Raw genomic sequence first — 27,993 nt, 5'->3', positions numbered from 1 at the left:
TGTTTGTGTGTATGTTTAGCCAACTGCTAAACCAGGAACGTGTGCCAGGTTTACTGGTTCATTGCGTGCAAGTTTAGGTTGTACACGTACAAAGTATAAGCGATCTGCAGTGAACACCACGTGTAAAGTTACACACTTTGCGCATGACCACGTTATTTGACAGAGCCAGCCCTCAAACGAATGAATTGACCCACTGCCCAATATCTAACCCAATGTCTAAACGAAACACAAAAACTACGAGGTAGTGATGATGATGATAGCTTTGACTCCTTGCAGACAACACCGGCCGCCTCAACACATTTCGCCTTGCCTTCGTCCTTTCGCCTTTTATAGCGTGTTTCATCGCTTCATGTCATAGAGTTTCCTACAAAATTACGCACACTGCTGTAGAAACGCATACAGGCAAAACACTACCTGCCCAAGTGGCCTGAAAACTAAAGGAAGTTCTAACTGCCAGAATATGGTCGTCAAGTAAGCACTCCGTTTTTCAAGTGTTCGTATGTTCCTTGGCTGATATATTTACCCAACTTTAGCTTCCGATGACACAACATTAACCTAATGTGTTAATTGGTGTCTTTGTAATTGTAATATTCATCCTAGTCGCCTTATTTGATGCCCTATCTCGGAAGTACTTTCGATCTTTGCCGAGGTCTATATTCTTTCAAATGCTCTTGAAGGAGTTTGATTGACACGAGATCGATTGGTCGTGTGTGCTCTGAAACGACGTTGCAGCAACACGCAATTTGGTTACTTGATGTTTGTAGACACGTAACAGAAATAGCCCGTGTGGCATACCGTACCTTATTATAATCCGCTTGATGACATTGGAAAGGTTGTCCTTGTGTGGAACTTCAAAAATATTTGTACCATACGTGTTTTTTGGTGGATCGCAGGGGTGTTCTGAAATTGAGCATACTCGGCGGGGCGGTGTACGCGTCGCAAAAAGCCGGTGTATGGGGCGACAGTACGCAGACTACCGAAAACATCAAAGCATACATCAACGGCAACCCCACCTTGAAGTATTACTGCACTTTGGTAAGTTGTGCCATCGGAGCACGAGTATATTACCCTATTCTGGTATGCGCTACGTGGTTCGGTTATTGAGGCATATTACCTAAAGATGATGAGACGTGCCGAGTTTATTAACAAACTAGCCTAACTTCATTTTACTGCGGTGGCATGGTGGATATATGTGCGTATATTTGTCCCCGACAAGCTATGTCATGCTGCGTATTTATTTTTATTCTTTTACTGCCATGTTATGTTGCAGGCACCAAGCAGGAAAGAAATTGGCATGAAGGCTGTGGACTTCTGGAACGATAGTAAGCGTGAACGTTTTTTTCATGTTGCACAGTTGTTTTGAAGCTGAATCAACTCTTAGCAACTCCACAGTTTTGAAGTCTACACAGGCACACCCGATTGATTACTAAGGCAATAATCATGGTTGACTACTTTCGAAGTGAAGCGATGTCCGCTGGTTTATCCTGAGAGCATGCACCAGAAGTTATACTCAAGAAGTGATTGGCCAAGTATAAAGCCCTTGAATCATGCAACATATTACTACCAATGGCAAACATTAATTATTAATTGGCCGGGACTACTTTTTAACGCAAATAGCTCTTTGACTCTTTCAGCCATTTTCGTGGTAAGTGGTCGGACTCGAAAAGGAAAACATTTGTTCATTCACTCTCTATCCGTTTATATCATTCGTTAAGGCTATTCACTTATATTGACAATCATTGTCAATGGTTTGTGCCCAATTTTTATAAGCACTAACCTGGCTGGGTAATGTGATTGCATACCCAAGTGCACATCTGCCAGCTCTCCCAAAGTTTCCGTAAAGCTTACGAACTTGGGCTCACCTTACGAATTCACGAATGTTGCGTGAAGGTTTGTGAAAAATAAGTTCTGTTCTCGAAAATGCTTCATTCATCGGTCTCTGGACTTTACGCTGGGAATCTTATGGTGAAAGGATGTTACAGGGGCACTTACTTCGAGCAAGTTTTACAGTCAAGTTCCTGAAGCAGGTAAAATAAGCATCACCTAAGACACTGGCAAAGTCACAGTGATCTAAAACCGCTGTGTTGCTTGTCAGTCACTGCTGTTCCCCAAATTCGCAGCTGCTTCTGTACTGTGTCTAAGGGTAAACATTGGTTAATAAGGTCCATTATGTATCCCACAATAACAGTGTACAGGGCCCCTTGTCATCTCTGTGGAATTTTTTACATATTATTGTTTACTGAATGGCAGGTATTCAGGTGTCTCATTAAAAAAAAAAGCCATGGAACTAGGCAACATGCTGCAAGCTCATGCTTTTCGCAGTGGCCTCACCAAATCAATATGGCAGTGTATGCTGCACTTCACTGATATTGTGCAACTTTTGAGCGGGCTTCGTGGGAAAGCAGATAAGCTAGTGAATATCTCATCATAACCAGTGCTGCCAAGTTCTCTGCATAACAGAGGAAGAGGAGAGGACAAAGGAAAAATATTGTTGGATACCTCTCAGAAAGCTCCAATTATTCTTTTACTGTGCCAACCCGACCAACTCAACAAGTGCAATATTCTAACTTGATCACTCTGTAATATGCTACCACTCATTTTTCGTCTCCTGGCATCCATTTTTTTTTTACTCTAATAGATCATCAATTGTCTTTTCTATGGGTTGTGACTTGCCCACCTCCATTTCATTACTGCACTATACTTCCATTATGTCGTACCAACAAGCCTTTAGATTAAGGTTCCCTTGTTAGCTCCACAGCGTGAACAATGTTGCAACTATGGTTTCCAAAGATGTTGGAAATCATTGCGAAGGACCCATCATGGTGGCTTAGTGGGTATGGCATTGCGCTACTAAGCATGAGGTCGCGGAATCAAATCCTGGCCTTGGCAGCCGCATTTCAGTGGGGTTGAAGTGCAAAAACGCCTGTGTGCCGTGCATTGCATGCACATTAAAGATAACCAGGTGGTCAAAATTAATCTGGAGTACGTCCCACACCACGGCATTCCTCAAAATTAGATTGTGATTTTGGGCGCATAAAACCGCAGAATTTAACTTTTTTAAATCATTGCCAAGGATAGACTGAAGGCTTAGGTCTGAGGTGTGTATGTGTGTGTTAGCAAAAGTGCATCATAAGTCAGAATGAAGAATTTTCTGTTAACAATTTGATTGCTTATCCTTAAACAACTATTCATCGGTCAGCAAAACAAGAAGGTAAAAGCTGGAGCCAACACTTCGACAAGTGGATTTATCTTTTACAAGGCAACATATGCTTTCCTCGGCACAGTACATATAGGTAGCATTCTTCTAAAGTGGAGAGGGCGTAAGGTGGGTGGGTGCAGCAATGGCCGCAGGTGTGTTAGGGGCGAGGGTGTAGAATTGAGAATAAAGGGATGCTGTGCACAAGGCCGGTGAAATGGCCGTTTGTCAGCTGGTGTGTCAACGGTCATGTGCACAGCACCCCTCTATTATCTGCTTTGTGGGCTATCGTCTCTCTGAAAGAGGTAATAAAAGGAGCGGCAGAAAACGGTGCTCGTGGGTAAAAAAAATAAATAACCCGAAATGGAATAAAAATATAAATAAATGAAAGAAAGAAATAAAGGGAGGGAGGGAAAAAAAGCCACTAAGCAACCAAATGCAAATAACTAAGTGTTGTTGCCTATAGCTTTAAATTTAGCATAGAGACTCTAAAGCTCCCTTTGAAATGTTTATGCCTATTGGTGGCAATGTCTTGAACATATGGATAAGGTATGATTCTCTCTATTTTCTTTCTCTTTCAGAATGAAAATTTGACTTTAAGATGTAGAGTTTAAGTTCATCAGAGTTGTGACCTGGTTGGTTGAAATGCACGGCAACGGCTTTGGGAAGCTTTTTAGCTGTGTCTGCATGATGTCCATTTAACCTGACGTTCATTGATTGTCCCGTTTCACTGATATATTGTTTCTTACTGAAGGAATATTCAAGTATATAAATCACATCTGAACTTGTACAAGTAAAGCTAGTGTTCACTTCATGTGTATAACTATTTGCAGTGCTTTTAATTTTAATCTCACTTTGAAGGTACCTGCAGGTTTTGCACCTGGAACGACAGCATGCTTTTATTACAGGGGAATGATGTTGGCTGACTTTTGTGTGCACCAACATGTCTTTAAAGTTTCTGTTGCGGCAATAGGTAACCCTTGGTACATCCAGGAATGCTTTTCTCAGACGATCATTACTTGATCGTATTGGGTGGTATTTCATGGGATATTATTTATATTTGGGAGGGCATTAGAATATTTTGTTATAAAGGCTGGCGGTCTGTCAGATTCTGGTGTAGGCTGTTTCTTAGCCAAGTTGAACTGCCTCTCCAATCTTGACACAACATTATAAGCTCTGTCGAGAGCAACTTGTGGATAGTTACCTTCTGCTAGCGTTGCTTCAAGGTAATTTAGGTGGTGGATATAATTGTTGTCTTCACTGCAGATCATTCTTATTCGTTTCGCTTGTCCGTCGAAAATTCCTTGCTTGCAGTGTTGCGGGTGACGACTGTTCTGGTCTAAATATTGCTGGCTATCCATAGGCTTCCAGCAAAGTGTCATTCTCACTTCTCCAATTTCTATATAGACTGTCGTGTCGAGGTGTTGATTCGACTAGGAGAGTGGTGAGCGGTAAATTTTATATTGGGGTGAACGCAATTGAAATGGTTAATTAATTGCAGTCCCCTTTCATATTATTGGTCATGATATGGAAAGGGACTGAAAAGATGAGGTGTTGCATAGGAGGAGGCAGTCATCGAGGGCGAGGTTGCCTTGGATGGGGAGAGGGTCCTCTGATGCCTGGTAGCCCATTTATGGGAGGTTGCCAACCTTGCCTTCTAAGGTGATAGTTGCTGGATGCCATGACATACCACAAGTGGCAGGTTTCTGACATTCCTCCTTTTAGATGGAGAATGCTACATGGGGTCACAATAGTACAATTATCCTGCTAGGAAGAATTGTCACATGGGACCACATTAACAGGCCTCTTCCAAGTAGACGCTGGATCACAACAACACACAATGTGCCATGTAGTGCATGGTGCAATGCATGTAGTGTTGCAGAGTGACTTTGATGTTGCAACACCCAGGGCAACTTGGACCCAGTCTCGACAAAAAAAGAACTTGGTCCTGAAAACTCTAGTGCAAAGTATGGCCACTCCTCGCCTCGGAGAGTAGGCTGTTTTGCTATATGCTATATTGGCTCCTTAAATCTGCTTCCCTCTTGCGCCCTCCCCCTCCTCCGCCTCCTGCAGGTGTCAAGGCCACATTCAAGCACCTCTTGAACATGCCAGAATATTCAAAGCAAGCTGCTTCCTGGTGTGTCGATGCTGTGTCTGGGCTGATGGAGGAGCCAAAGACGCCGTCTGCCGACACCAAGAAGCCATCGCAATAATTTTCCAGAGCTTAGGTGCTTGACTGCAGTAAATTGGTTGCAACTTGCACAAATAAAACTCTAGGGCCGTTCAGTTTCTTCTAGTCCCCATTAGACTTATTATTATTGACAGGAGCACATGCAGGACGTCACATCTGCTCTACCAGGTGGGGCGCCTACACGGGGTGAGGCAGTGAGATCAGTCATGGTCAGCTTCCGAGGACTTTGCAGACGTTTTTTCATGCTTTTGTTAGGGTTACAAAATTTGAACACTTTGTCTTCACAACGTATAGCTGCCACATATGGTCTAGCCTTGATACTTTGACAAATACTTTTTTCATTAAATTTTACACTGCAACTCTAACTTGGCACATGTGCTTGTTCTATACAAACACTAGATGTGATTGTGGTATGAAATGCAACAATTAAATATCCAAATTACTGTGAGTGGTTTTAAAGTTCTTCCATGCAGATACGTATACAAAAGTAGCTCAAGCATGGTTCACTGTAGGGCTCACTGAAACGAACCACAATCTTTCTCCGAACAGCTGAGTTCCTGTGCCACGCTAATTGCCATTTTTGCAGCCTGCTCAACAACAATACGTCCTGTGGCAACATGCAGTTTCAACAATCAACCTGTTCAAACAAAATTAACTTTTGCTAAGTTGTATGCAGTGATAGAATATTGCATGTTTTATACAATGGTAATGCTACGCTCTGTAAAAGCTGTTCTCCATTGCATAAAATGAAATATAGTGAAATGCCAATGAGCAGTTGACGAAGATATGGGTTGGAGCTATTGTTGACAGTCCAGTAAGAATGCTCTCCTCGAGTAGTCCAATGTATGCTATTCGTATACCTAGAGTAACTAGACATAACGTAATGGCAGTCACCAAGATCCACCACCCATACTTTACAATGGAATAGGTTCCAACTTTCACAGCAACAGCTGTTATCACCCCCACACCATACAAATGTTTTTGCTGGAGGTATTATGTTGTCACAGCATAAGCCATTGGAGGGCTATAGGAATACTAGGACTGCAGTACTAGAGAGCACTGGAATGTCTTGGTATCTTCACATCTTCCAAGGTCGCCATCTGAAGAGTGCAGATGTTATGCTGTCAACATTGTACAGCCAGCTATCGCTGTTATGGTGAGTCCAAACTCTTTAGATAACTGCACAAAGCCTCACTTCAAGTGGCACTGTCCAACGTTTTTCTTGTTTCATGTTACCAAATTGCTGATTGCCACAGAAACAAGCACCGATTTCATGCGCAAGACACTGTTTCATCTCTTTAATGAAATGCCTAACATTATTTTCCTACTGTGGTTTCACCAACATTGGAGTATATAGCCTTACGTGAAAACTACAGGACCGGGGAGCCTTCAAAGCTGAACTATGCTCCACACAGATAACACAACATGAAGCATGGTTCTAATTGAAACTGAATAAACCCAAGCAATTTCTCTGTTTATGTCCATCTTTTCACTGCTTTAGCTGCCGATGAAAAATTTCTCAATTACATAAATTCTCAAACAATTAGTCTAGACAAGAGTTGCTGCTCCATTTTGTAGATAAGTTTTCTTTAAAAAAATTGCATATTCACATCTGAAAACTGAATAAATGTTTTCAGCTTGTTGGTCCAAGGCGTTATCCAAGAAATGTAGGGGTTTCACTAAAAAAGTGCAGCAGAAGCCAAGCTACAGGCACTCCAAACAGTTAAATCTGGCTCATCAGCCACAATGGCTGCTATGCTTACCTTCACTTCAGCTTACTCTTAGCATCCAAAGAAAGCCTCTAAGGAGGTGCTTCATCTAAATCAGATAATGTCATGGTCACTCATTTCATTTCTTCAATACAGCAACATTACTCTTGTTCAGGCTGCAGCAGTTCCATCCCTCAAGGGTTCGTGCAATGACTGCAGATGCTCTGGAATAATGTAGGAACACCAAGGCCAGCTATGATTCACCAAGATAATTAATTATAGGGTTTTACGAGCCAAAACCACTTTCTGATTATGAGGCACGCCGTAGTGGAGGACTCCGAAAATTTCGACCACCTGGGGTTCTTTAACGTGCACCTAAATCCAAGTACACTGGTGCTTTCGCATTTCGCCCCCGCCGAAATGCGGCCGCCATGGCAGAGATTCGATCCCGCAACCTCGTGCTCAGCAGCCCAACACCATAGCCACTGAGCAACCACGGCGGGTTGATTCACCAAGATATACTACTTGACCTAGGTGTTTGTGATTGTGGTGCCTCTCAATTCAGCAGCATTAAAGCACAAGCAGGTACCACCCAATCAGGAATGCTGTCGCAAGAATGCGTGTTCATCAGCATACAGAGCATCATCTCTGCTCAGTACCTACATTCCCTTTCACCAAATCGGTGTGCCACAGTGAACACTGTGGGTCACGTTGGCCAACGAAATAAAGAACCAGAAGGGCTCCTCCATTGAGAGTAGCAGCTTTCAAGTAGTGTGTCAAGAGCCGGAACACGCGTCAAGGCATCCACTGCCATGGGCGCGAGTGGCACCGGCTGACTCTTCCAGGGTTAACCTTGCACACAAACACAAACAGCTAAGAAAGTCAATGGGAGGGCAGTAGCTGGCAGTAGCTTAATTGTAGAGTAGTGCAAATGTAACGAGAAAGATGACAGTTCGGCTCCCACCTTTGGCAAGTTGTCTTTTCAATCACTTTCATTTCCCTTTTCTTATTACTTCAGCATCCCGAATGGAGAGAGAAAGTAAACTTTTATTGATGCCAGCAATCACAAGGGCAGATGCAGCCTCCCTCCACTTAGCAGACGGCCGAGATCCCCTGGGTCTCAGCGGCTGCTTCAGCTAGCTGTACAGCCCAGACCTGGTCTTGGTGGTCAGAGCCGAGCTGCAGTGTCTCCCACTGCTGCCGGTTTTGAATTTCGTGGCCCTCGAAAGGGGCCACCTTCGAGCATGCCCATAGAAAATGTGGCAGATCTGCCCTACCCATACATAATTTACAATGATCATTATGTTGCCCCGGTTAGAATCTGCTGCAGGCCAACGGGTTAGGATACGTTTGTTTGCAGGAGGCGTCAGGCTACTGCCTGTTTCTTGGTTAGCTCTGGAGGAGCTGGTGGGTGCCAGGCCCTTCCCAGCCGATAGTAATCTTTGTAACTGACCATGCGGTCTCCTCTCATTCCTGGCTGGGCTGGCTCACCTGCTTGGTGAGCAAGTCCTCGAGCTACATTGTGAGCCGCCTCATTGCCAGAGAAAGAGGAGTGCGCGGGCGCCCAATTTGGATCATCCCGCAATAATGGTCACTGTTATTTAGAATTTTGAGCACCTCTGGCGAGATGCGTCCTTTTGCGAAATTATGAACTGCGATCCTGGAGTCACTTATGATAATTCTAGATTCGGTGGTGGCCATCGCCAATGCTATTGCCGATTCCTCTGCAACTTCGGGGTTGTCAGTTTTCACAGTTCCGCTTGCTAGGGGTTCTCCATGTGCGTCTACCGCAATGACAGCCATCTCTTTGCATTCTCTATATTCCGCAGCGTCTAGGTAGGCCATGCCCTCTACACATGGTATTTGCGCTCAACGTGGTGCGCCCTAGCCTCTCATCGATCCTTGTGGTGCTCCAGGTGCATGCTCTTTGGCAGTGGAGGAATTTTAAGGTTCCTCCTCGTCTCCAATGGAATGCAGGGTTTCATGCCATATTGTGCTTTGTAGTGAATGTTTAGTTTTCATAGAATGTGTCACCCCATGGGACTCTGTGCAAGTCTTTCGTATTGGGCGGTAGTGTGTGCCTCGATTAGTTCGTCAAGCATGTCACGTAGCCCCAATTCTAAGAGTTTGTTGTTGAGACTGGGATGCCAACTGCCTGTTTGAACACTCGTCTGATGATGCATTCGATCTCGTTTTTTTTTTTTTTTTTCTGCCGTGCCAAATATTAGGTATGGTGCCACATAGACGACGTGGCTGATGATGAAGGCCTTGTTAGGAATGACCTGCCGAGTTGCCAACATGTAAAGTTTCCCAGCCAGCCGCGGCAGCAGGGTTGGCATGTTCAGGAAAGCCACCGTCATCCTCTAGCCGAATGGCGCCACTAAGTCTACAGTGTGCGGAGGACAATACACCACGTCAGTGACTCTCTGTCGCGGAAAGGCCGAGATGAGTTCGACGAACCAGGCTTTGTTACTGAACCCGCCACTGCCGACCTGGTCTGCCGTGAGCGGGCGAGTTCCTGAGGGAAGGTAATTGGTGGCACCTCCCCACGCGCCTTTCAAGACGTAAGCCCCGAGTTCTGCGAAGCCCGTCTCACCTCGGTGGGGGGCAGTGAAACCAGTGCGTACGCGTGTGTGTAAGCCGTCCCGCTCAAAGGCGGCTCAGCTTCGATGACTGGTCGAACGGTTCCCTCACCTAGGGATCTAAAGAGCACGGAGGGTTTATAAGCAGCTATTTGCCGGCTGCTAGGGTGTGCTCGTCAGTGTGCTCTGTGATGGTGCTCGTGAGCAGTGTGCTCGGGCTCGAGAAGCAATGTGTTTGGAGCTTCGTGCTCACATGTTGTATGCTTCGTCTTGCGTGCTCCAATTGGGAGTCACGCTAGGCTGTCGAATGTATCCCGTTTGAATGTAAAAATATGTAAATAAATCCTGTACGCCTAGCTCCTGACAAAGAGTCAGGTCCTTCCTACAACCCCAAACACAACTCCTACAGCCTGCGCTAATCATATTAGGCCGACTTCCCTCATGCCGTAGTGTTTATTGGCAATCTGTCTGATTAGTCTTAGTGTTTGCTGTGGTTGTTCTCTAGCACATTTATGGTATCACGATTAGAAAGAAAATTTTAATCTTCCTACGCCTTCTTTGGCTTCACTGTTTTTGGTTCATATGGTTACCTTCTCGCTAAATATCGGTATCCACACACTGTGCGTGCTTACTCAGTCTGCCCAGATTTGTTCAAGGGCCCTTCATAGGAAGAACACAAGACAAGTGTTTGTCAGCAATGTTTATGCCTAAAATGCACACAGAAATGACATACAAAACACTTTTTTCTTTAATGATGGGCTGCCACAAGCAATCTTTATCTGAATATGCAACTGGCATGAGCGGCTACAATTATATCTACAACATGCTACATGTTTCTCGTGCACATCCTTGACGCACTCTTGAGAAAATACACAATCTTCCTACCAGCTTTGCCATGCCCTCTCATTATTAGGAATAGTTTACCAGATAATGCAAGGGGGGGGGGGGGAATTAAAAAGTGATAAAAAGCTTGCTTTTGCTGTCATCACGCTACCTAAAATGTTCACACAGCAGTTCCAACATGTCATAAAATACATTCACCATGATGCTTTGTGCAAATGAATCTAGAAGATGCTCCTCATTGATGACCAGTGCAGATGTATCATACAAAAAGCTTTCAAAAATATATAAAACTTCTAGCACCAAAGTGCGGTATGGCAAAAATAGCTTTCAAACACTCTAATGCACAAAATAATAATAATAATAAAAAAAAGGGAAAAACTGCTGGCGGCATAACAGACACATCTACTGAGGTCCGCTTATTTCTGGTGTTGCCTGATTGAGAGACTCCATGGCTATCCTGGGAATTTCACTGGGCCTGGTGCTAACTTCGGGAGCGTGACCTGATGCATCCTTGCTTTCTTGGTCCGAAAAAGCCCCATCGCTCCTTTCCTGTAAAAGGCAGTGCATGCAGCATGCCAGAGGTCACACAACAAGCAGCTGTGACATAACCCTAGCAGACAGACAGCAGGCAATAACAAACAATTTTGGTTTTCTGTAATGTGCTTGTAGTTTATAAGTGACACACAACCTATAACAGGAGCCCATAATGCACAAATTAATCACCACAAAATGAACAATACTGAAATATAGTACATTTTTGCTCTTATGAAACAGCAAAAAAAAAAAACCCACCTTTAATAATCTTGTATGGTAAATGTACTATACTTGCTAAGCTGTAGGACAATGCATTCTAGTTGCTTGGCCACTATATTAGTGCCACTATAGCCGTGTTTAGTTAAGTTTACCGTCTCTCCCTTCCAGTTCAGACTCAACCTGAAAACGTTTTATCCAGCACAAACAAGTTGAGGGACAGCAAAAGCTTAACACAACATGCATTCACTGGCGCAGCACAGAGGTGTCAGAAGTGCAGCATACAGGCTAAAAGCAGCTGGCCCTTGCTTTCAGGGTGTTGCCAACTTCCCAGATGAAAACCACCCTTGGGCTGGTTTGAGGGAAGCAGTAATTCTAATCCAATACAGTCAACTTCTGTTAATTCAACCCTAAACCTCTAAAACCTGTAATTGTTCACTGCTCACAATTTTTTGCAACTGCTGTAATCTGTGCTTCATCACATTTAGTTTGGAAAGAAGGTCCCATCGCAGTCTTTCACTTTGGGACCTCATTCTGTATATTAACATCCTGCAACATTTTCTAATCATCACAATAAAACCAATTCTGATTCTGACTAACAAAATTAATTGAATTGCCTGGTGGCTCAACTTAAACAAGGTGCATAAGAATGCCAGAACACACTACCGATTACATTGGCAATAATTGCCAGTCTAATACACACCCCCAATTCACACTCACACATGCTTTTTGTGTATTCAAAGCAGATCACTAATGTAGAAATTAAAATAAAGCTCCTAAACAAAGTAGAATTCTAACGCATCCGCTTTTCCAGCAAGAAAAATATGTGTTGCACAATGGTGGCGATTTTCCTGAAATCGGCTTCAGCGCAGTACATCTGTGTTATGCGGTAAAGCATATGAATGCCACAAAGGTGGTTTAGGTTTCATATCCGATTGCGCTGGACAGGCAATATACGGCCCAATTTTCTTGAAAAAAAAAAGTGTGCTTTAGAACAGGGTAAATACCGTAATCAGACATTGTGAGCTATGGTTATTGGTTGAAAATCTTTGTAGGGCTGGTTAAAAATAGGCATTTTTGACAGGTGATGATGCATGTTCAACACATTCGCTGTCCCATAAGCTTCACGGAGACGTACACTGCTACTGAAAGGGTCGCGCTATTGGCGTCACCATAGGGAACACACACATGTGCTGACTGGCCAAGTTCGAATTATCCCGCAAAGGCTAATTTTAGGATCAAAATAACGAAACTTTGGGCTCATAGATATGCATGGGCACCAGCTTGGACGTTTGGTCGGGATCGAATTAACCAAAAAAATCTGATTAGCAGAAGCCTACTGTATTGATGTTCAGAATTGAGCGCATGTACAGCAATGAGGTACTACAACATGCTCAGGGCCAACTATAGCTGGGGGGGTGGGGGGGGTCTCCCCTGTTAAAGAACTGCCCCCAAACTTGCAGGTGGCTGGCTCACCTGAGAGTCCTGGCTTTCCACCATGTCCTCACATTCCATGGGGGTTGCAGGAGGCTGCTGCTGCTGCTGCTGCTGAGTAGGCGTTGTGGCAGCCCCAGTGCTCGCTGGTTCCCGAGTGTCCTCTGCTGGAAGTTCCTTGCTGGAGGGAGGAAGAGCACTGCTGCTGCTGCTGCTGCCCCTTTCTTCATCGTTGTCCTCCTCTTCCTCGGGCACAGCCGAAGCTTCTGCCGGCTGCTGCCCTCCTGTGGTGGCACAGGGAGGCGACGACGATGTCTCCATGGGTTCGGGCAGGCCGTCTCCCCCCTTGGCTATCCCTCCTTCACCTTCGGGCGAGCCCGCCGCGCCACTGTCAGCCCCATCTTCACTTTCCTTCCCTTTGCTGTCGCTACTGCCACGCTGCTCCTCCTTGGCAGCATTGTCCTTCTTCAGCTGCTCCAGAGCCCGCTCCACCATCTTTTGGTAGGTTTCTGTGTCGACAGTCTTTCCACAACGCTGCACATAGAAAGGCAAAAATAATTTGCTTTTACTTGTTTCCACACATGGGCGCAGGTGCATGTGTGAATGTGCCATATTCCTTTGCTTGTGTATGTTAAGTTAACAAGAATTTTGGGTGATTTATTTCCCATTCACATGTATTCCCAGCTATCTTGTTGCTGAACTACAGTCACTGTGGGAAACCCACAGCCATCCACTTATTTTACTAGCCCAGCCGATTCAACTGTCACACCTAGACATTCCCATTTGCATCATTAATTTTAGCGCAGAATAACAAAGATATTGCAATTTTCTAGTGACTATATTTTGCTTCGAAGGCATGTCTGAACATATATGCACACCCACAGTAGCGTTCTCCCTTCTGTTGCAATCAAACATTAAATGCACCCGAGTCATGGCCCTGTCAGGCAATTTTTCACCTTTGGTCGTGCGCTCCAAGGCAATTTTTTAACAAGATTGTCTAGAATAAACAAAAATATATAAAGAAAAAAAAAGATGCAGGACATGACCTAATAAGAGGGCAGACTTTGCGAACAGAACTTATTTGAGTGAAATGTGCACCATCCCTCCCTTCATTCACTCCTTTTAATCTATGCTGTTGGAAGAAAATGCGTGTTGGGCAGAAGAAAAATAGCAGAATAAACTGCAGAAAAAACTGCAGAAGAAAAGCAGTCAAGCAATTTATTTACCTTTTTCAAGTCTGCCTGAAACAGCTCACTGGCTTCAAGAAACTTTCGCTTTTTGGCTTCAAATTTTTCCTCTATCTGCTGCAGTTCAGCTTCTAATTTTTCCTGAAAAAGATAACAAAGTGGAAAAAAAGATTACGCTACAGCATTAAGCACTTATCTAGCAGAAGAGCGTGCACAGCTTAGACTGACAACTAAGCACACCCAAAGCAGCATTTTCCCTTCTGCTGGAATTGAACATTAAATGCACTTAGCAGAGTGAAAATATTGATCTCATTACATAAGCTTTGCAAGAGGCATAGCAACATCATCTGCCCTAATATACAGTATAACACTACTTGTGATCTAATGAAAACTTATTTTTCCATTTAAAATCCTTTAAAAAACATGTTTTCAGTCAGCAAATATAATTTGCAAAGCAGTTAAGCGAAGCCTTTGTATTAAGTATATAAGTAGCTTATGTATGAAAAAAGAGACAAAAATATAGATTTTACTGTTATCCATGTGCACCAGTGAGTAAAAGTTTGGAGACCGCAGTGACAGCAAAAAATTAAAATTCCTTCTAGTACATCTCTGCGAAGTGGAATTGTTCAGTACATTGCAGTGGCTGAAAATGCGCGTGTATATAGCACTTGATTTCAACTCGCATTCCCAGGCTGCGAAGAATTATTATTATTCTTTTCACAGCAGCAATGCTTTCCAAACTTGCTCGCATGTGTACACTCCATCACAGATGTGCACAGGCCGCCCAGTAGTTGTTGGCAATAGCCAGCCAGCCCTGAAGTTTTGTGATAGGGTGCAGGAGTGGGAGCACCTTGCATTGGGGTGGTATCCTTGAACAATCACTTTTGGGCATGCGATCACTTTCGTGAGATTTCGTTTCACCTGGCATTGCATGCATCAACTTCTATGGACGACAGCGTGCCTGGCACTATTACCAAGGGCTGTAGACACCGATGCATCCGGTGCTGGTCATGTGAAATTTAACAAAAGTGATCACATTCCCGAAAGTGATCATTCAAGAATACTGCCCTTGATTTCAGGTGTGAGTTGTTCTATGTGCTGTGTTGTGAGCTGCACATTGCGACGGTTGATTGAACATTACAACCGTCGCCAGGCCCATTGCAAATTCTTCTTATGCACTGGAAGTTTCAGGGCGCCGTCTAGGGAGCGTCTTACCACACGCTCTCCTGCCTAGACACGCTCTCCTGCCTCAACTAACGTCAGCAAGCGCATTCTGCACCGGAAAATTTACTACGGTAACATGCCATAATCGGTGACGTTGCAGTTGGTGCTCTTACATAGGGCCATTTGTGTGGGCTCCCCTGAGAGGAAAGGTGTGCGGGTTTTAGTCTGAAATTTCAGCTGTTTTCACACAGTGCTGCTACTTAATACTTTTCAGACACAACTGCCACTGCGTGATCTAGGTGCTGTGCTTGTCTGATTACAATGCCCAAACCTGGTTAGGTGCTTTTTAATCTGGCGTGTCCAGGATTCATGCTGAGTAAAGCTCACCTTAATTAATGCGAATCAGACAACAAAAAGGGACATACCTGGTGCATAGTGAGGGACTGCACCTGACGCTTGAGAACACTCATTCGTGCTGTTGTGACAACTGACCTCACATCAGGCACCACGGCGTCACTGAAGATTTCGTTAATCAACCTGTGATTCCGCATGTATCGAGACGCTGCTATGTGCTTCACAGAGAACTCATCGATATCTGAAGGGAAAAGGCAGCAGTAACCCGTGTTATTCACAGAGGGAAAGAAAAGAAAAACATCGACAACTGCCCAGACTTCACTGATTCCCTCCAATCCTTACAATCATGTACTGCAACAGGCTATGGAAGTCAAGTCCCTGCAATACTATGCAATGTTGTGCAAATCTTGATCAATGTCCCTGCTAGCTTGCACCCTCTGTGACCTTCCTGTTGATCGATTGATTCATGGTGGTTTAACGACCCAAAGTGACACTGAGGCTATTAGTGATGCTGTAGTGGAGTGCTATGCATTAAATTGTGACCATCCGGGTTTCTTAAACCTGCACCTAAACTTAAGTACATGAGCATTCTCACATTTTGTACACCTCAGTCCCGTACACCTCCAAAATTTTGACCTTTTTCTTGGGCCTTCTGTACATTGGAATCATTAGCAAGCTCACAATTTCCCTTCCCCTTGCCAGATTTTCAAAAGAAAGCAACTCTTGAATGCTATATTATGCTACTAGACTAAAACATACAACTAAATAAACATGCACAATAGTGTCGATAATAGTGTCTACATCAAAATTCCACACAAAGAAAAGGAATAAAAAAACTGCTGCAGCACCTTTCTGAATTTATTTTGTTTCCAATTCTATCCTAAAAAGTTTAAAGTACCACACCACACTTGCAATTTTAGTGTTTTGGCTAAAAGCATCACAAGAGTTGCGACAACGTGACAACAACAGTTTCCAGAAGAGGGATCTCATGGCAGATTTCATCATACGACCACTGCCACAAGTTTATCAATCATGACAGGCATTACAAGGCAGAATGGCAGCTATGATCACAAGTTTATAGCTCTATTAATTTTTCTAGGGAGAGTTGGGGAAAAAGTGTCCCATAGGACAAATTGTACTAACTTTTGCTATGAAGAGGGCCGGTTAGGGTGAATATATATAAGGAAACCATGAGCAGACAGAAAGATCATAGAGGCAGGCTTATGGCAAATAATGTACTGGGAGCACCGAAAATGCGGCTGACCCCAGGATTCGACTCAAGCTTGCCTTGAGCCCACCTACATTGAGAAACTGGTGGCAACTACTGCTAACACGGCAATGGCAGGATGTACGTCGCTTTATGCTTGGCGAGATCTATCTATTTGGAGGATGCGGCTAGTTACTTAGCCAACATGCATCAAAAAGTGTACCCACAAAGACCTTGTAGAAGCCTAGCGCCATATAGCTGCTGCAGTTAAGATTGAGGGGCATGCATTCCACAATTCCAAATATGGCCATTGTCAACTGGATGAGGCCGCACTAGTTTGCTGCACTGCATTGCTTTTATGGTGGCTTCAACGTTCCACGCACAAGTGCTGAGTGAGACACAGACAAAGTTTCACATGGCTGCCACAGTGCTGAGAACACATATAGTGACAATCTATATTTTAACACTGAAAGACTTTAAATAGACCATACTTCAACAAAAGCGCTTATTTTCTGATGTTTTTTTTATATATATATACAGCAGAGAATTTAACAAGCTACTGTTTGTAATCTGGACTTATTTACACATGCCATCAATACAGCAACATTTCATGAAATGGCATGTGAAAGCAAGGCAAGTGTAGCTGATGGTAACAGCAGGTAAATTCAGCACTGAAGACATCCACTGAATGCAAGACTAAACACACGGTTAACATATTTTCTTTAAAGCTTACACAAGCATTGTTAGCTCATTACCCCCATTAAGAAGTAATTGGAAGGAGACCTACCACTCAAACCCTTGACTTCCAAAAGGTAAATGCTATTACTCATCGAGCCAGAGCCTATCCCTACACAAACGAGACAAAAATGGTCGCAATTACATTTCAGTGAAGTAGTGCTCCTGTAATTCACAGGCAAGGGAAGAAAAGCAAGTTCAGCAGATGCAAAAGCCACATTCAGCCAGCTCTTACTCAGGTGGTGCAAAGTACAGTTGGTGCAAACAATGGGGAAAACAATGCGACCAAATGGTGTAAACAATGCAACTAAATTGGAGAGTTCCGTCTCTTTTTTAGAGTCAAGCCACTGTAACTTATTATGGCCTGTCTTTCCCAAGAGTACCCCCTGGCAAATACAACCAGTTAAAAAAAATATTTTGGCGTGCGAGATGCAATCTGAGGCATACCCTAGCTTTCAAAATGTGGCTTTTGACGTACTGAACCATTTCACTAAAGCAAGCATTTGCGTAAATGTCATAGCAGTCAATTAAAGGAAGTAAAGAACAAGAGGGGTGGGGGGTAAGGGGGTAAGCCTCTTTCCAGTACCAACATTTCAACAAGTGTACTTGTCCTTGTCTTGACTTGTCAGCAAGGTTCCGACTGGTGTTGCAGAAGTCTGCTGCCAGACTCTGGGGTCTGTAATACTGGCAAATGGAGATGTCTGGAGAGCTCCTGAGATGGTGATGATAAAGCGGGTGGCACAGGATTTCCGGGGCAGCCAAGGAGCAGTGGGGTGATCAAAGCTGGAACCAGGACGGTCTGTGGGTTGGGGCCGTTAAGACCAGAGCAGGTCGGGGCATAAAAGACTGGCTAGTATATGCAATCTTGTACACTCCAGGAACGTGGAAGCCTTGGTGAGCACTCAGCCCACAGACCCGTCTGGGTTCCAGCTTTGGTGTCCCCATTGGTCCTTTGGTGCAGTGGAGGCGCTGCCAAAATTTGCTAAATGATGACACGTTTACACTTATTACTTGCGCAGATTTCCACTTCCCTTGCAGTCTGGCAGCTCAATTTGCATAAGCGATGCCAGCCAGCTTCTTCAAACTTGTAATGTCATGTTTGGGACAGTACATGATGAAAAAAATTGCCTTTGGACTTCTGCAACACCAGTTGTAACCTTGCGTACTTCTCTTCGTCAAGACAAAGAGAAATCATCTCATAATAACATTGCCACCCAGACTGAATCCACCATCTTTCGTTCTTCTCTATGTTCTTTAATTCTACTCAACGTTTTCCAAGCATGCTTCGGCCTATCTTGGGCAATATTAAATTAGCGATAGACACATGCATCTGTTTTGTCTTATTGCATTTTTCAACCCGTGGCTCCTTTTCATGGAAGCAAAAAGCTTTCCAACTGCAGCTGTAGTTATCGCGAGCATAAAGCTTACTGCTGCCAAATGTCAAAAAAGAAAATTTATATTGAACAAGGTGCCACGTGTCCCAAACATATAATTCAGCATGAACACATGCGTTATAGTCATGTCTCAGTACAAGTGTTTTACTTTAGAATTCAACTGTACTAAGTACAAACCAATATGTACAGAAGGACTATGGCTCTGTGCTCCCTCGGTCGCCCTTTAGAAATAAAGCAAATCCTAGTCTTACTAGGAGAAGAAACTGGCATGAGAGAGTTTATTACTGATATCAGATTCAGACTTTAATGGTGCAGTAGAGTTGTAACAGTAGAGATAAAATTAAATGCCAATCAAGCTAAGCTGAAAAGGCACAAGTTTTCAGTATGACAAAGTGCCTCTAGCATTCCAAATACTTGACAAAAAAAAAAAGCATGGCCACACTTAACAATTAACACCACACTCCTCTGTGGATCATAGTGTGCCCCGGCACCTCTGTGTAGGCATTCACCTGTTCTGCCGTCCCTACGCCTCTCCATTTCCACTTGTGACTGTCTGCCAGGGGTGGTATTTTCCCAAGGAAATGGTGGCACTTCTCACTGCAGGCCACTACGGCCGCGTGACCAGCAGAGCGAGCGCGAGGAGGAGACCTCCGAGGGACAGCACAGGGTGTGCACAAGTTTTTCCTCTGATCTGCCGGCCCCTTTTTTTGGCCATCTCTCAGACTTGAGCTTCTCTGCGGTGCCTTGCACCTACGGGGAGAGTACATATCTTGTGTTGCTCCTTTTCAGAATGCTAAGCTCAGAAGTGGTGTCTAGTGCTCCTGCATGGATGTACTACACCAAGCCGCACTTATCGGAGGCCCTAGACAGCAGAGATCGCCCTAGCTCTTGCAAGTGGGCCTGCTGGTCCTCGTGAGAGTACGCAGCATAGCCGCAGGGAGCCTTCCTCCTGCGGCGACGTGCAGAGGCCCCTTGTCTGTACTTTTTGCCTCTGGTGCGGGAGCTCCTTTGATTTCCATGGTGCCCCAGCACCGGGCTTTTGAGCAGGGCTGGGTGTCGCCAAAGGCAAGTAAACTGTTTTCGTTAACTTATGGCAACACTGTTTTCTTGTGTGAGCAGCACTCAGTGTCCCCCTTCTGCAGCCTGAGTGCACGCGCAGCACCACGCTAGGTTATTTGAGGCAACGGTTGACATTATCCCGAGGCTTATTAAGCTCAAACCAGGTGTGGTCGGTACTCCTGTGAGAGACAAGACCCCACACTGGCACCACCAAGATTTTGAGCCTAGCGAGCCTCAGGGCTGCATTGGTCGTCACCTTGCGTAATCTAGTGCGCTGTTGTTTACTTGCCTCTGGTGGCACCCAGTACTTCACAAATGTCCGGTCCCGGGGAAGCATGAGAATCAAAGGGGCTCCCGCCCCAAGGGTGAAAGACACCAGCATGGCAAAACACGTTGCTGAGAGAGGATGGCTCCCTGCAGCTATGCTGGATGAGTAATGGGCCCACTCGCAAGAGCTATAGGGAAATCTCCGTCAGTTCGGGCCTCCAACAAATGCGGCTCGGCATAGTATGACCATGTGCGAGCGCTAAGCACCAGTCTTCACCGCGTGTTCGGAAAAGAAATAACACAAGGTATGCACTTGGCGTAGGTGTAAGGCACTGCAGATGAACTCAGGACCGAGTGATGCCCACATAAAGGGGCCGGCGAGCGAGAGGAAAACGTGTACGTACCATGTGTTGTTGTGGAGAAGATTCCCTCGCACTCGCTCTGCCAACTGAGCTGCCGCCACAAATTGGTCCATCCAAAGGAGACACGTAGGGACAACAGAAAGGCAAAATGCCCGCAAAATGACGTCTTGGTGCAGCTGAACCCAACACCCCACAAGCATGACCTGTGTGCTTCCCAAATGTCCCCTCAGTAAAACATGCTACTAGACAACTGATGATTCCTTGCAGGGGACGTATTCTGAAACGTTCGCCGCGGCGAAGTTTCGCACTGGCCACGCCTCCGCCGTTGCGGCGCGCGCTGAATGGCTGCTTTGACAAAACCGGAAATGCACTTGCGCCACCTGAATTTCCAGTTTTGTCAAAGCAGCCATTCAGAGCGCGCCGCAACGGCGGAGGCGTGGCCAGTGCGAAACTTCGCCACGGCGAACGTTTCAGAATACGTCCCCAGCATTGTTTTTGAAAGTTGTAACAGATAACTTTATGGCAGAGTTACTCTCAGTAACAAGTTCTTGGAAAACCTGCAGATGCATCCACCATGAAAGCTACATATTTTGCAATTTAAAACCTACCCCTCACCTCATCAAAAGAGATAGCATGAATGTGACAATATGGTCTTCTGACACGAACCTCTTAGAAATGCGCTCAGCAAGTGCAGTAATTTATCCCATCTACAGTTTGCCCTAATAGAGGACCTGTAGATTTAACAGCTGAAAACCAATAAAACTGTGCAGGCACCTCAATTACCCTCTTTAAGTAGATTAAACATTTATCAACAGCTATAAATTAAAATGCAGTTTCCTAGTAATAGGATACAAAATAAAAATAGAACAAGGAATGTGTAACACTGAAGAGAAAAGAACTAAGGGTATCCTAAGCAAAATATCTTCATTAAAAGGTAGCTGACGACACACACACACACACACATTTGCTCCTTAAGTTTTTGTAAGTTTCAGACACCGGTTATTTTAGATTTGTCCCCTTCAACACATAAGGTGAAAATCTAGGGCATGCAATTGACATACAATAGTTAAAGGCAATACTGATAGGGTACACAGTATCAAAATTAGAAAGAGGGGACAATGGACTAAGTGCAAAGGTGTCATTTTCATACAGTGCTATAAAAAACAAAACAAAAACAACCAGAAAAATAAGGTAATTTTTAAACACCCAATGAAATAAAAGACAGACTTCTACATTTCACATCAGCAGCAGCAGCAACAACACCAAACTAAGAATGCCTTTCCAGTTGACAGCGCTGGCCTCCAGATTGTTTGAAAATTTTGCCAAAAGGAAAGCAGCAGCAATGAATTCTTGGCAAGGCGCAAAGAATGCTGCCTCGCAGCTTTTGCCAATAGTGAACAGAAAGAAGTGTGCAACAAAAAACTGTCTCCTGCCCACCGCACCCCTGGGTTGCCTACGTTGTACCCCTAACGAGACACAACTATAAGGGATGTGTTCAGCACACAAAATATGAAATGGCACGAGGAAACTCCACAATGCAGCTGCTTTTGCAACATTCAGCGCAGAGAGGTGATGAAAAAAAGAAAGTCGGAATGTCACACAATAAGACAAAACAAATTTCGTCTATTCACATTGCGCAAAATGCAAAGGGTGCTTTGCAACCACCTGCAGCACAGTGGCATGTGCTTTTATATTCTATTACTAAGGCTGTAGCCTCCCTGTTATGATACCGAACTATTCCAGCATCTGTGTCCAAAGAGAAGCTCTGCATTCTTACAAAATAGTATCATGGACAAATGCCTTCCAATGAGAAACAGTTCAACTAAAGGCAGTTCTGCATACTTAACATTTCTAGAAACACTGCAATGGAATATCAAACGACTATACACTTGGGCGCCTCTAGAACGAAGTGCGTGGGGCCTTCAAATTCATTCGTTCTGCAGGTCACTTTGTTGTAAAGGTTGTGTGCACTGCACGTCTCACAACAGAACCAGGACAGAATTATTCCTTCGTTACAGGTCATTTTGTTGTAGAGGCGTTCATTACAGAGGCGCTCAACTGTACAGATATACAGTAAATGTCATTACCAAGGTGAGGTACTGTCCTAGTCAAAAGTTGCAAAGACGGTGCGAATTTGACAAGACCTATAGCTGAGCCACATGCTGGTGCCCACATAAAACTTTTGCGGCTCCAAAAAAACATAACATGGAGAAGAACAGACACCTTTAATGTGCCTATACTGCTCAAACCTTCCAGCTTTGTGCATGATAAGTTGCTGTGGGCATTTATGCAGCCTAGATAGCATGTCCAAAGCTAGGAGGTGGTGGAAGTGGTGGCAGGAATGGCAGAGCGATAACGTATTGCTAAAACTGTAATGCACTTCACTTATTGTGTTTCGGAGCAAAAGGGAACTCTGAAATGGGGATTCAGGTCTTAAAGAGAAAGAGGAGGGGGAGGAGGAGGATAGGTGCTAACATTCCATAAAAAACAAAATCTGCATTTGAGTGCTCACCATCCTCGTCTTCTGCCGGTTGTATGCTAACCTTGCCATCACTTTTCTGGGATGTCATAAGTGACTGCAAAGGCAAACGCAAGTATGTATGTCAAATGAAGAAGTCATAATTGGTGATACTGAGAAGAACAAAGAAAAGGTCTCTGCCCAGTATGATGACCACCATTCAACATGACTCCTGCTCATTTAAACAAATTTGTAACACACACAAAAGAAATGAGAAGCTTGGGCAGAATTCATCCCTTTAATCAATGAAACAATAAAATTTGCCATATTTAATGGCAAATATTACCGGCTTTTCACAACTAAAATGTTGGTATCAATAGAATCTTGCCATAGCCAGCCAGCTTCGCTGGCCACAGAATGAAAATTAAATGTAGGACACAAACACTCTACACCACACAAAAAAGTGACTGATCCGTGGTAATTTTTTTCCAAGAAAATGGATAATCGCCAATCTTAACATGATTTGAAATCTGTTCATCATGCTGAAAATCCAGCTGAAAGGTAGCTGAATGGACAAGAGAGCTAAACAATATCACAAATGTAAATGTACTCCAAATTTTGAAGATAGTAAAGCTCTATTCAGAATAAGAACCAACAAGTCTGTGTTATGGTCGTGACAACGTCATATCAATAACCACAGTAACATGTGCGTAAGGCAGGCTTCAATCACCCTTCATAGAGAATTGTATACCTCCACAAGCAAGAGTACACAAGCAAGTTTACGATTGATGGATTGGTGCTACCTTCCCTAGAGCATACACAGGTAGTTTTTGTGCCTTCCTTCTTTTCCGCTGCTTCAAGTTTGTGTTATCCTTTTCATTTCTCTGGTGTCCATGTCGTCTGCACCTAACCTCTTCACCAACTCTGTCAGTTTTCTGACATTCTAGGCTAAATAAAGGTCCTGAGCTGTTCAGCATATCATATACTAATCTGCCCTCACCAAGTTAAGCTTTAAGGGAGCCTACAGTAAATGGCCAAACACAAAAGCACCTTACTAACCGAACTGACAACTGATGGACTCCGTTCAAGGGCCTCCCTTTCTTCGGCAGCTTGCTGGGCTGAAAATAGAAGAGGCACTCATGAATTTATTGTTAAAAGCTAGCAAGCACTTAATGAACAACAACTACAGTATAAGCCTAACAAACGTGTTCATCTTGAAATACCCCAATTGACAGGCAAATAAAGGTGCACACATAAAGCAACACAGCCATCATGGGATGTGCAACAAGCAGTCGCCACCAGCCTCAGCAGGAATAAAATGTTTTCAGACACTGAATTTGCCAGAAGAAACAATGCATGCCTGCCAACGCAACGCATATACAAATTCGCAAGTACTAGCGGGGAGACCATGTGCTGTTGAAGTATATGATATTTCTATCATTTTGATGAAGGGGACCTTCACATCATAAAAGCAAATTTGAATCTATGCAAACATGAAAAAAGCAGGCCAGTTCACAACCAGTCTGCTTTATCTGGCAGTCAGAACAACTATACAAGTTACAAGTTTAATATGCTAAATATTAGCATGCACCACTGAGTATGAACAGCTTAATCCTCCTTAGTTCTCATTATAAATGGCGCTCCGCGCTTTTTGCAGCAAGGCTATCTCACGGCAGTGGTCGATGTTCGTCTGTCTACATGTCGAAAAAAAAATTTCGGCTCCTGTTTCTCATGAATACTCTGTAGCTCTCGATATAATGTAGGTATCTTAGTATACTGAAATTGGCCGCTAAGATGACTCTATCATTATGCCGAGTTTCATTTACTTGTCACAATTAGTTCACAGTAAAGTTGTGAACGTTACAGAATTCCCGTCTGCTATCAATACATGGCTGTCTACGAAAGGAGGTTACAGAAAACAGCTAACTCTTGTTTCATTGAAACTATCCCGTAACAAATTACATGGCAATTAGCCGCTGAGACAACTCTAACATTAGGCCAAGTTTCATCTACATTTAGCAATGAAGCAGCAAGGAAGAAGTCCATGCTCAACAACTTCAAAAAACGCCCCACCGCGTCGCAAGTGGCTGAGGACGAGCCACCAACGGCGTCAAGCGACGGAACTGATGGAGCCGACCGAGTGCTAGGCCTAGGTGGTGCGACAACGAGTAGGTGCGACGAAAACGCCAGCCGCGTCCGTCGTGACACCGTTATGCTGACGCCTTCAGATTTGGAGGTAATCGACATGAGATCCGACGAGAAACTACAAGAGCTCGCGTCAACCGCAGCAGTGAGCCGTAAGTCGGAGATCTTGTCCGCTGGCGATGTCGCGGCCGGCCCGCTTGACGACACAGTTTTCACCGTGGTGTGCCTGGAATCGGTGAACGCACTGCTGGAGCATATGAATTGTAATACATGCAGCGGTAGCGCGAAAATCAGCCGGAAGGAGCGCGAATATGGCCTTGCAGTAAGTATGGTGCTCATATGCTCGAAATGCGGCGACAAAGCGTCAGCGTGGAGCTCGCCGCGTGTGAATGGGACTCAGAAAGTGAATCCGTTTACCGTCAATATTCTGGCTGCGCGCGCAATGCAAAGCACCGGCAATCGGCAAACTGCGTTCAATGATATTTTCGCAACAATGAATATATCGCACCGCGGGCTGCATACGAAAACGTGGCAGGGGTACGTCAAAACGAAGTTGACGCCCGCCGCGACCCGGGCAGCTGAGACGCTTACAACAGAATGCGCGAAGTCGGTCCGGCAGCTTTACAGCCAATTAAACTTCGGCAACCCGGGCAACGTCGCTGTATCGTACGACGAGTCTTGGATGACTCGCGGGCACAGTTCGCACATCGGTGTCGGCGCCGTCATTGAACTTTTTACGGGACTTGTCCTGGACTACGTTGTGCTGAGCAACTTTTGTGCCGGTTGTCAGCGTGGACCAAAAGTTGGTGACCCTTCATACGAAGAATGGAAAGCCAGTCATCAGTGTCAAAAAAATACGGATAAGAAGGCTGGTGAAATGGAGGTGGAGGCTGGCCTCATTTTATTCAAAAGATCGCTGGAAAAGCACAGCCTAAGATACACAACTGTGCTGTCGGATGGTGACAGCCGCACTTTCTTGGCCCTAAAGGAGGCCAAAGTATATGGCTTTATAGAAGTTGACAAAGAGGATTGTGTCAACCATGTCCATAAGAGGATGGGGACAGCACTACGTAATGCCCTGTCAAAGCACAAGGGGCCTGGCTCAGAGCCACTTGGTGGAAGAGGAAGGTTGACTGGAGATTTGGTGAACAAATTGAGCTCTTATTATGGATGGGCTCTGAAGTCCCACACTGGTGACATTGAAGCCATGGAGAAGGCCGTGATGGCAAGCTACTATCACGTAACATCAAATGACGTCATCTCGAATCATAGCCTTTGTCCAGAAGGTCCTGATTCCTGGTGCCGGCAAAATGCTGCAAAGGCCAAAGGCCAACCTGTGCCGAAGCACCGCTACAATTTACCTGCTCATGTAAGCAAGGCATTACTGCCAATCTACCAACGGCTCTCTGACAAGATGCTGCTTGAACGTTGCCAGCGAGGCAAAACACAGAACAACAATGAAAGCCTGCACTCGCTAATATGGGCGCTCGCACCGAAGGAGCAGCACGCATCACTCTTCAGCGTTGAGGCTGCAGTGGCGGAAGCAGTCATGAAATTCAATGCTGGCTGCAGGAGAACCTCGGCAAGCATTTTGCAAGAACTCTCGATGAACCCTGGTGAAAAGTGTATGCAGCGCATGGAGGAAAAAGACCGGCGCCGATCAGCCGCATCTGAACACAAGCGTGCATCGGCAGAAAATGTGCAGTGCTTGTTCAAAAAGCGCCACAGAGGCAGAAATGCCCAAACTGACTATGCCCCAGGAGCCTACTAATGTTTTGGGAATGTGTATGTGCACACATTTGTGACTCTTCACAATTAAATGTGACATTTATTTGTTTTCTTGATTTTCTCGAAATGCTAATTTTACCAACCCAGCAAGACATTTACTGTGATATATCAGTAGCTATCATAGATATAGTACTAATTTTTTTTGTAGCATGAAGCTAGATGTTTGGAGCACCAAACATAGGAAACAGTTTTTCAATTTTCTTTGTTTAAAGTTTTTAAAATTTGTCTTTTGTCTGACTAATGCATGGCCATGTTCAGAACAATGGAGTTCAGTGCACTATAAAGTAGGAAATATTGATCCAACCATAAAAGTTCTTCCTATGTTGTGAAGCTTGTGCTTTCTTCTATTGGACCATATGTCATTTGTCTATTTTTTGTGCAGCGGTTATTTGTCTATTGTAGTAAGAAAAAAGACACCGTAAAATACATTGTTTTCTTAATTAAGTAATGAAATAATGAACCTACAGAAAAAATAACTGCATTTTTAGAATCGGGAGAAGAAACTAAATAAGCACGCCAATTTTTATCAAGTTTGGGTTACAAATAAATAATGATAACTTTTAATCACCATGTCCCCCCTTAAGCAGGATACATAATCACACAATACTTTCATCAGGCTTATGGCAGCATTCAATGACAGTGTTGGGCTCTGAAGTACCTTGCTGGTGGCATTGAAGCGCTGCAAAACTCTATCCTAAAACTCGGCCATGAGCGCAGTTTCCAACGTTTGCATTGCCTTCAGCAAAGAATTTGCCCCGTGCTTTGTTTCTGCTCGTTCATCATGATCTTTGGATAGTTCCATCAAGGCAGCTTTGATTTCTTTGGAACGTGCCACTAGAGCCCCCGCTTCATCCGCTCGCGCTGGCCACCGCATGTCTGAGACTTGCTTTGGGATTACCTCTGTCACATTTTGTTTCAAGTGAGCCTGCAGTACAGCCCAGCGACGTGCAGACACAGCAAAGAAAATGTATATACAGTGTACAAGCCCGAAAAACCTAACGGCTAGCCCGCAAGAATCTACAGCATTCGCCCCGACCAGGTTAAGAGAGTGAGCAGTGCAAGGGATAAAATTTGCTTACGGATTGATTTTTTGGGAAATGAGCTTGCATGTTGAAGTATTTGCCAGTCATATGGCTCACCACGACAGTCTTGGAAATTAACTCCCATG

At 44.4% G+C, this 27,993-nt stretch overlaps 2 protein-coding genes across 13 annotated transcripts in view; one reads left to right on the top strand and one right to left on the bottom strand.

Annotated features, from left to right (window-relative positions):
* The first annotated feature begins 245 nt into the window (after positions 1–245).
* On the top strand, positions 246–5,482 carry LOC139059194 (MICOS complex subunit MIC13 homolog QIL1-like). The gene is made up of 4 exons (XM_070537267.1): positions 246–471; positions 894–1,035; positions 1,271–1,322; positions 5,270–5,482. The coding sequence occupies exons 1-4, from the start codon at positions 461–463 to the stop codon at positions 5,407–5,409; spliced, it is 345 nt and encodes a 114-aa protein (XP_070393368.1). The 5' UTR covers positions 246–460; the 3' UTR covers positions 5,410–5,482.
* Positions 5,483–10,363: 4,881 nt separating this feature from the next.
* The window catches only part of LOC139059192 (SWI/SNF-related matrix-associated actin-dependent regulator of chromatin subfamily E member 1-like), a 37,493-nt gene continuing 19,863 nt past the window's right edge, over positions 10,364–27,993 (bottom strand). For 10 of the 12 annotated variants that reach the window (XM_070537261.1, XM_070537262.1, XM_070537252.1 and 7 more), the window contains 7 exons: positions 23,952–24,010; positions 22,947–23,010; positions 17,405–17,464; positions 15,482–15,651; positions 13,932–14,033; positions 12,748–13,239; positions 10,364–11,070 (listed from right to left, as the gene is read on the bottom strand). In XM_070537261.1, coding sequence (XP_070393362.1) covers positions 10,924–11,070; positions 12,748–13,239; positions 13,932–14,033; positions 15,482–15,651; positions 17,405–17,464; positions 22,947–23,010; positions 23,952–24,010 — 1,094 coding nt within the window. In that variant the 3' untranslated portion in view covers positions 10,364–10,923. The remainder of the gene's footprint in view (positions 11,071–12,747; positions 13,240–13,931; positions 14,034–15,481; positions 15,652–17,404; positions 17,465–22,946; positions 23,011–23,951; positions 24,011–27,993) is intronic. The other 2 variants (XM_070537255.1, XM_070537263.1) reach the window with 1 other exon arrangement.

The sequence above is a fragment of the Dermacentor albipictus genome, chromosome 4 (genome assembly GCF_038994185.2).
Source record: "Dermacentor albipictus isolate Rhodes 1998 colony chromosome 4, USDA_Dalb.pri_finalv2, whole genome shotgun sequence".
NCBI classification, from domain to species: domain Eukaryota; kingdom Metazoa; phylum Arthropoda; class Arachnida; order Ixodida; family Ixodidae; genus Dermacentor; species Dermacentor albipictus.
This window is presented reverse-complemented; position numbering and strand designations above follow the sequence as displayed.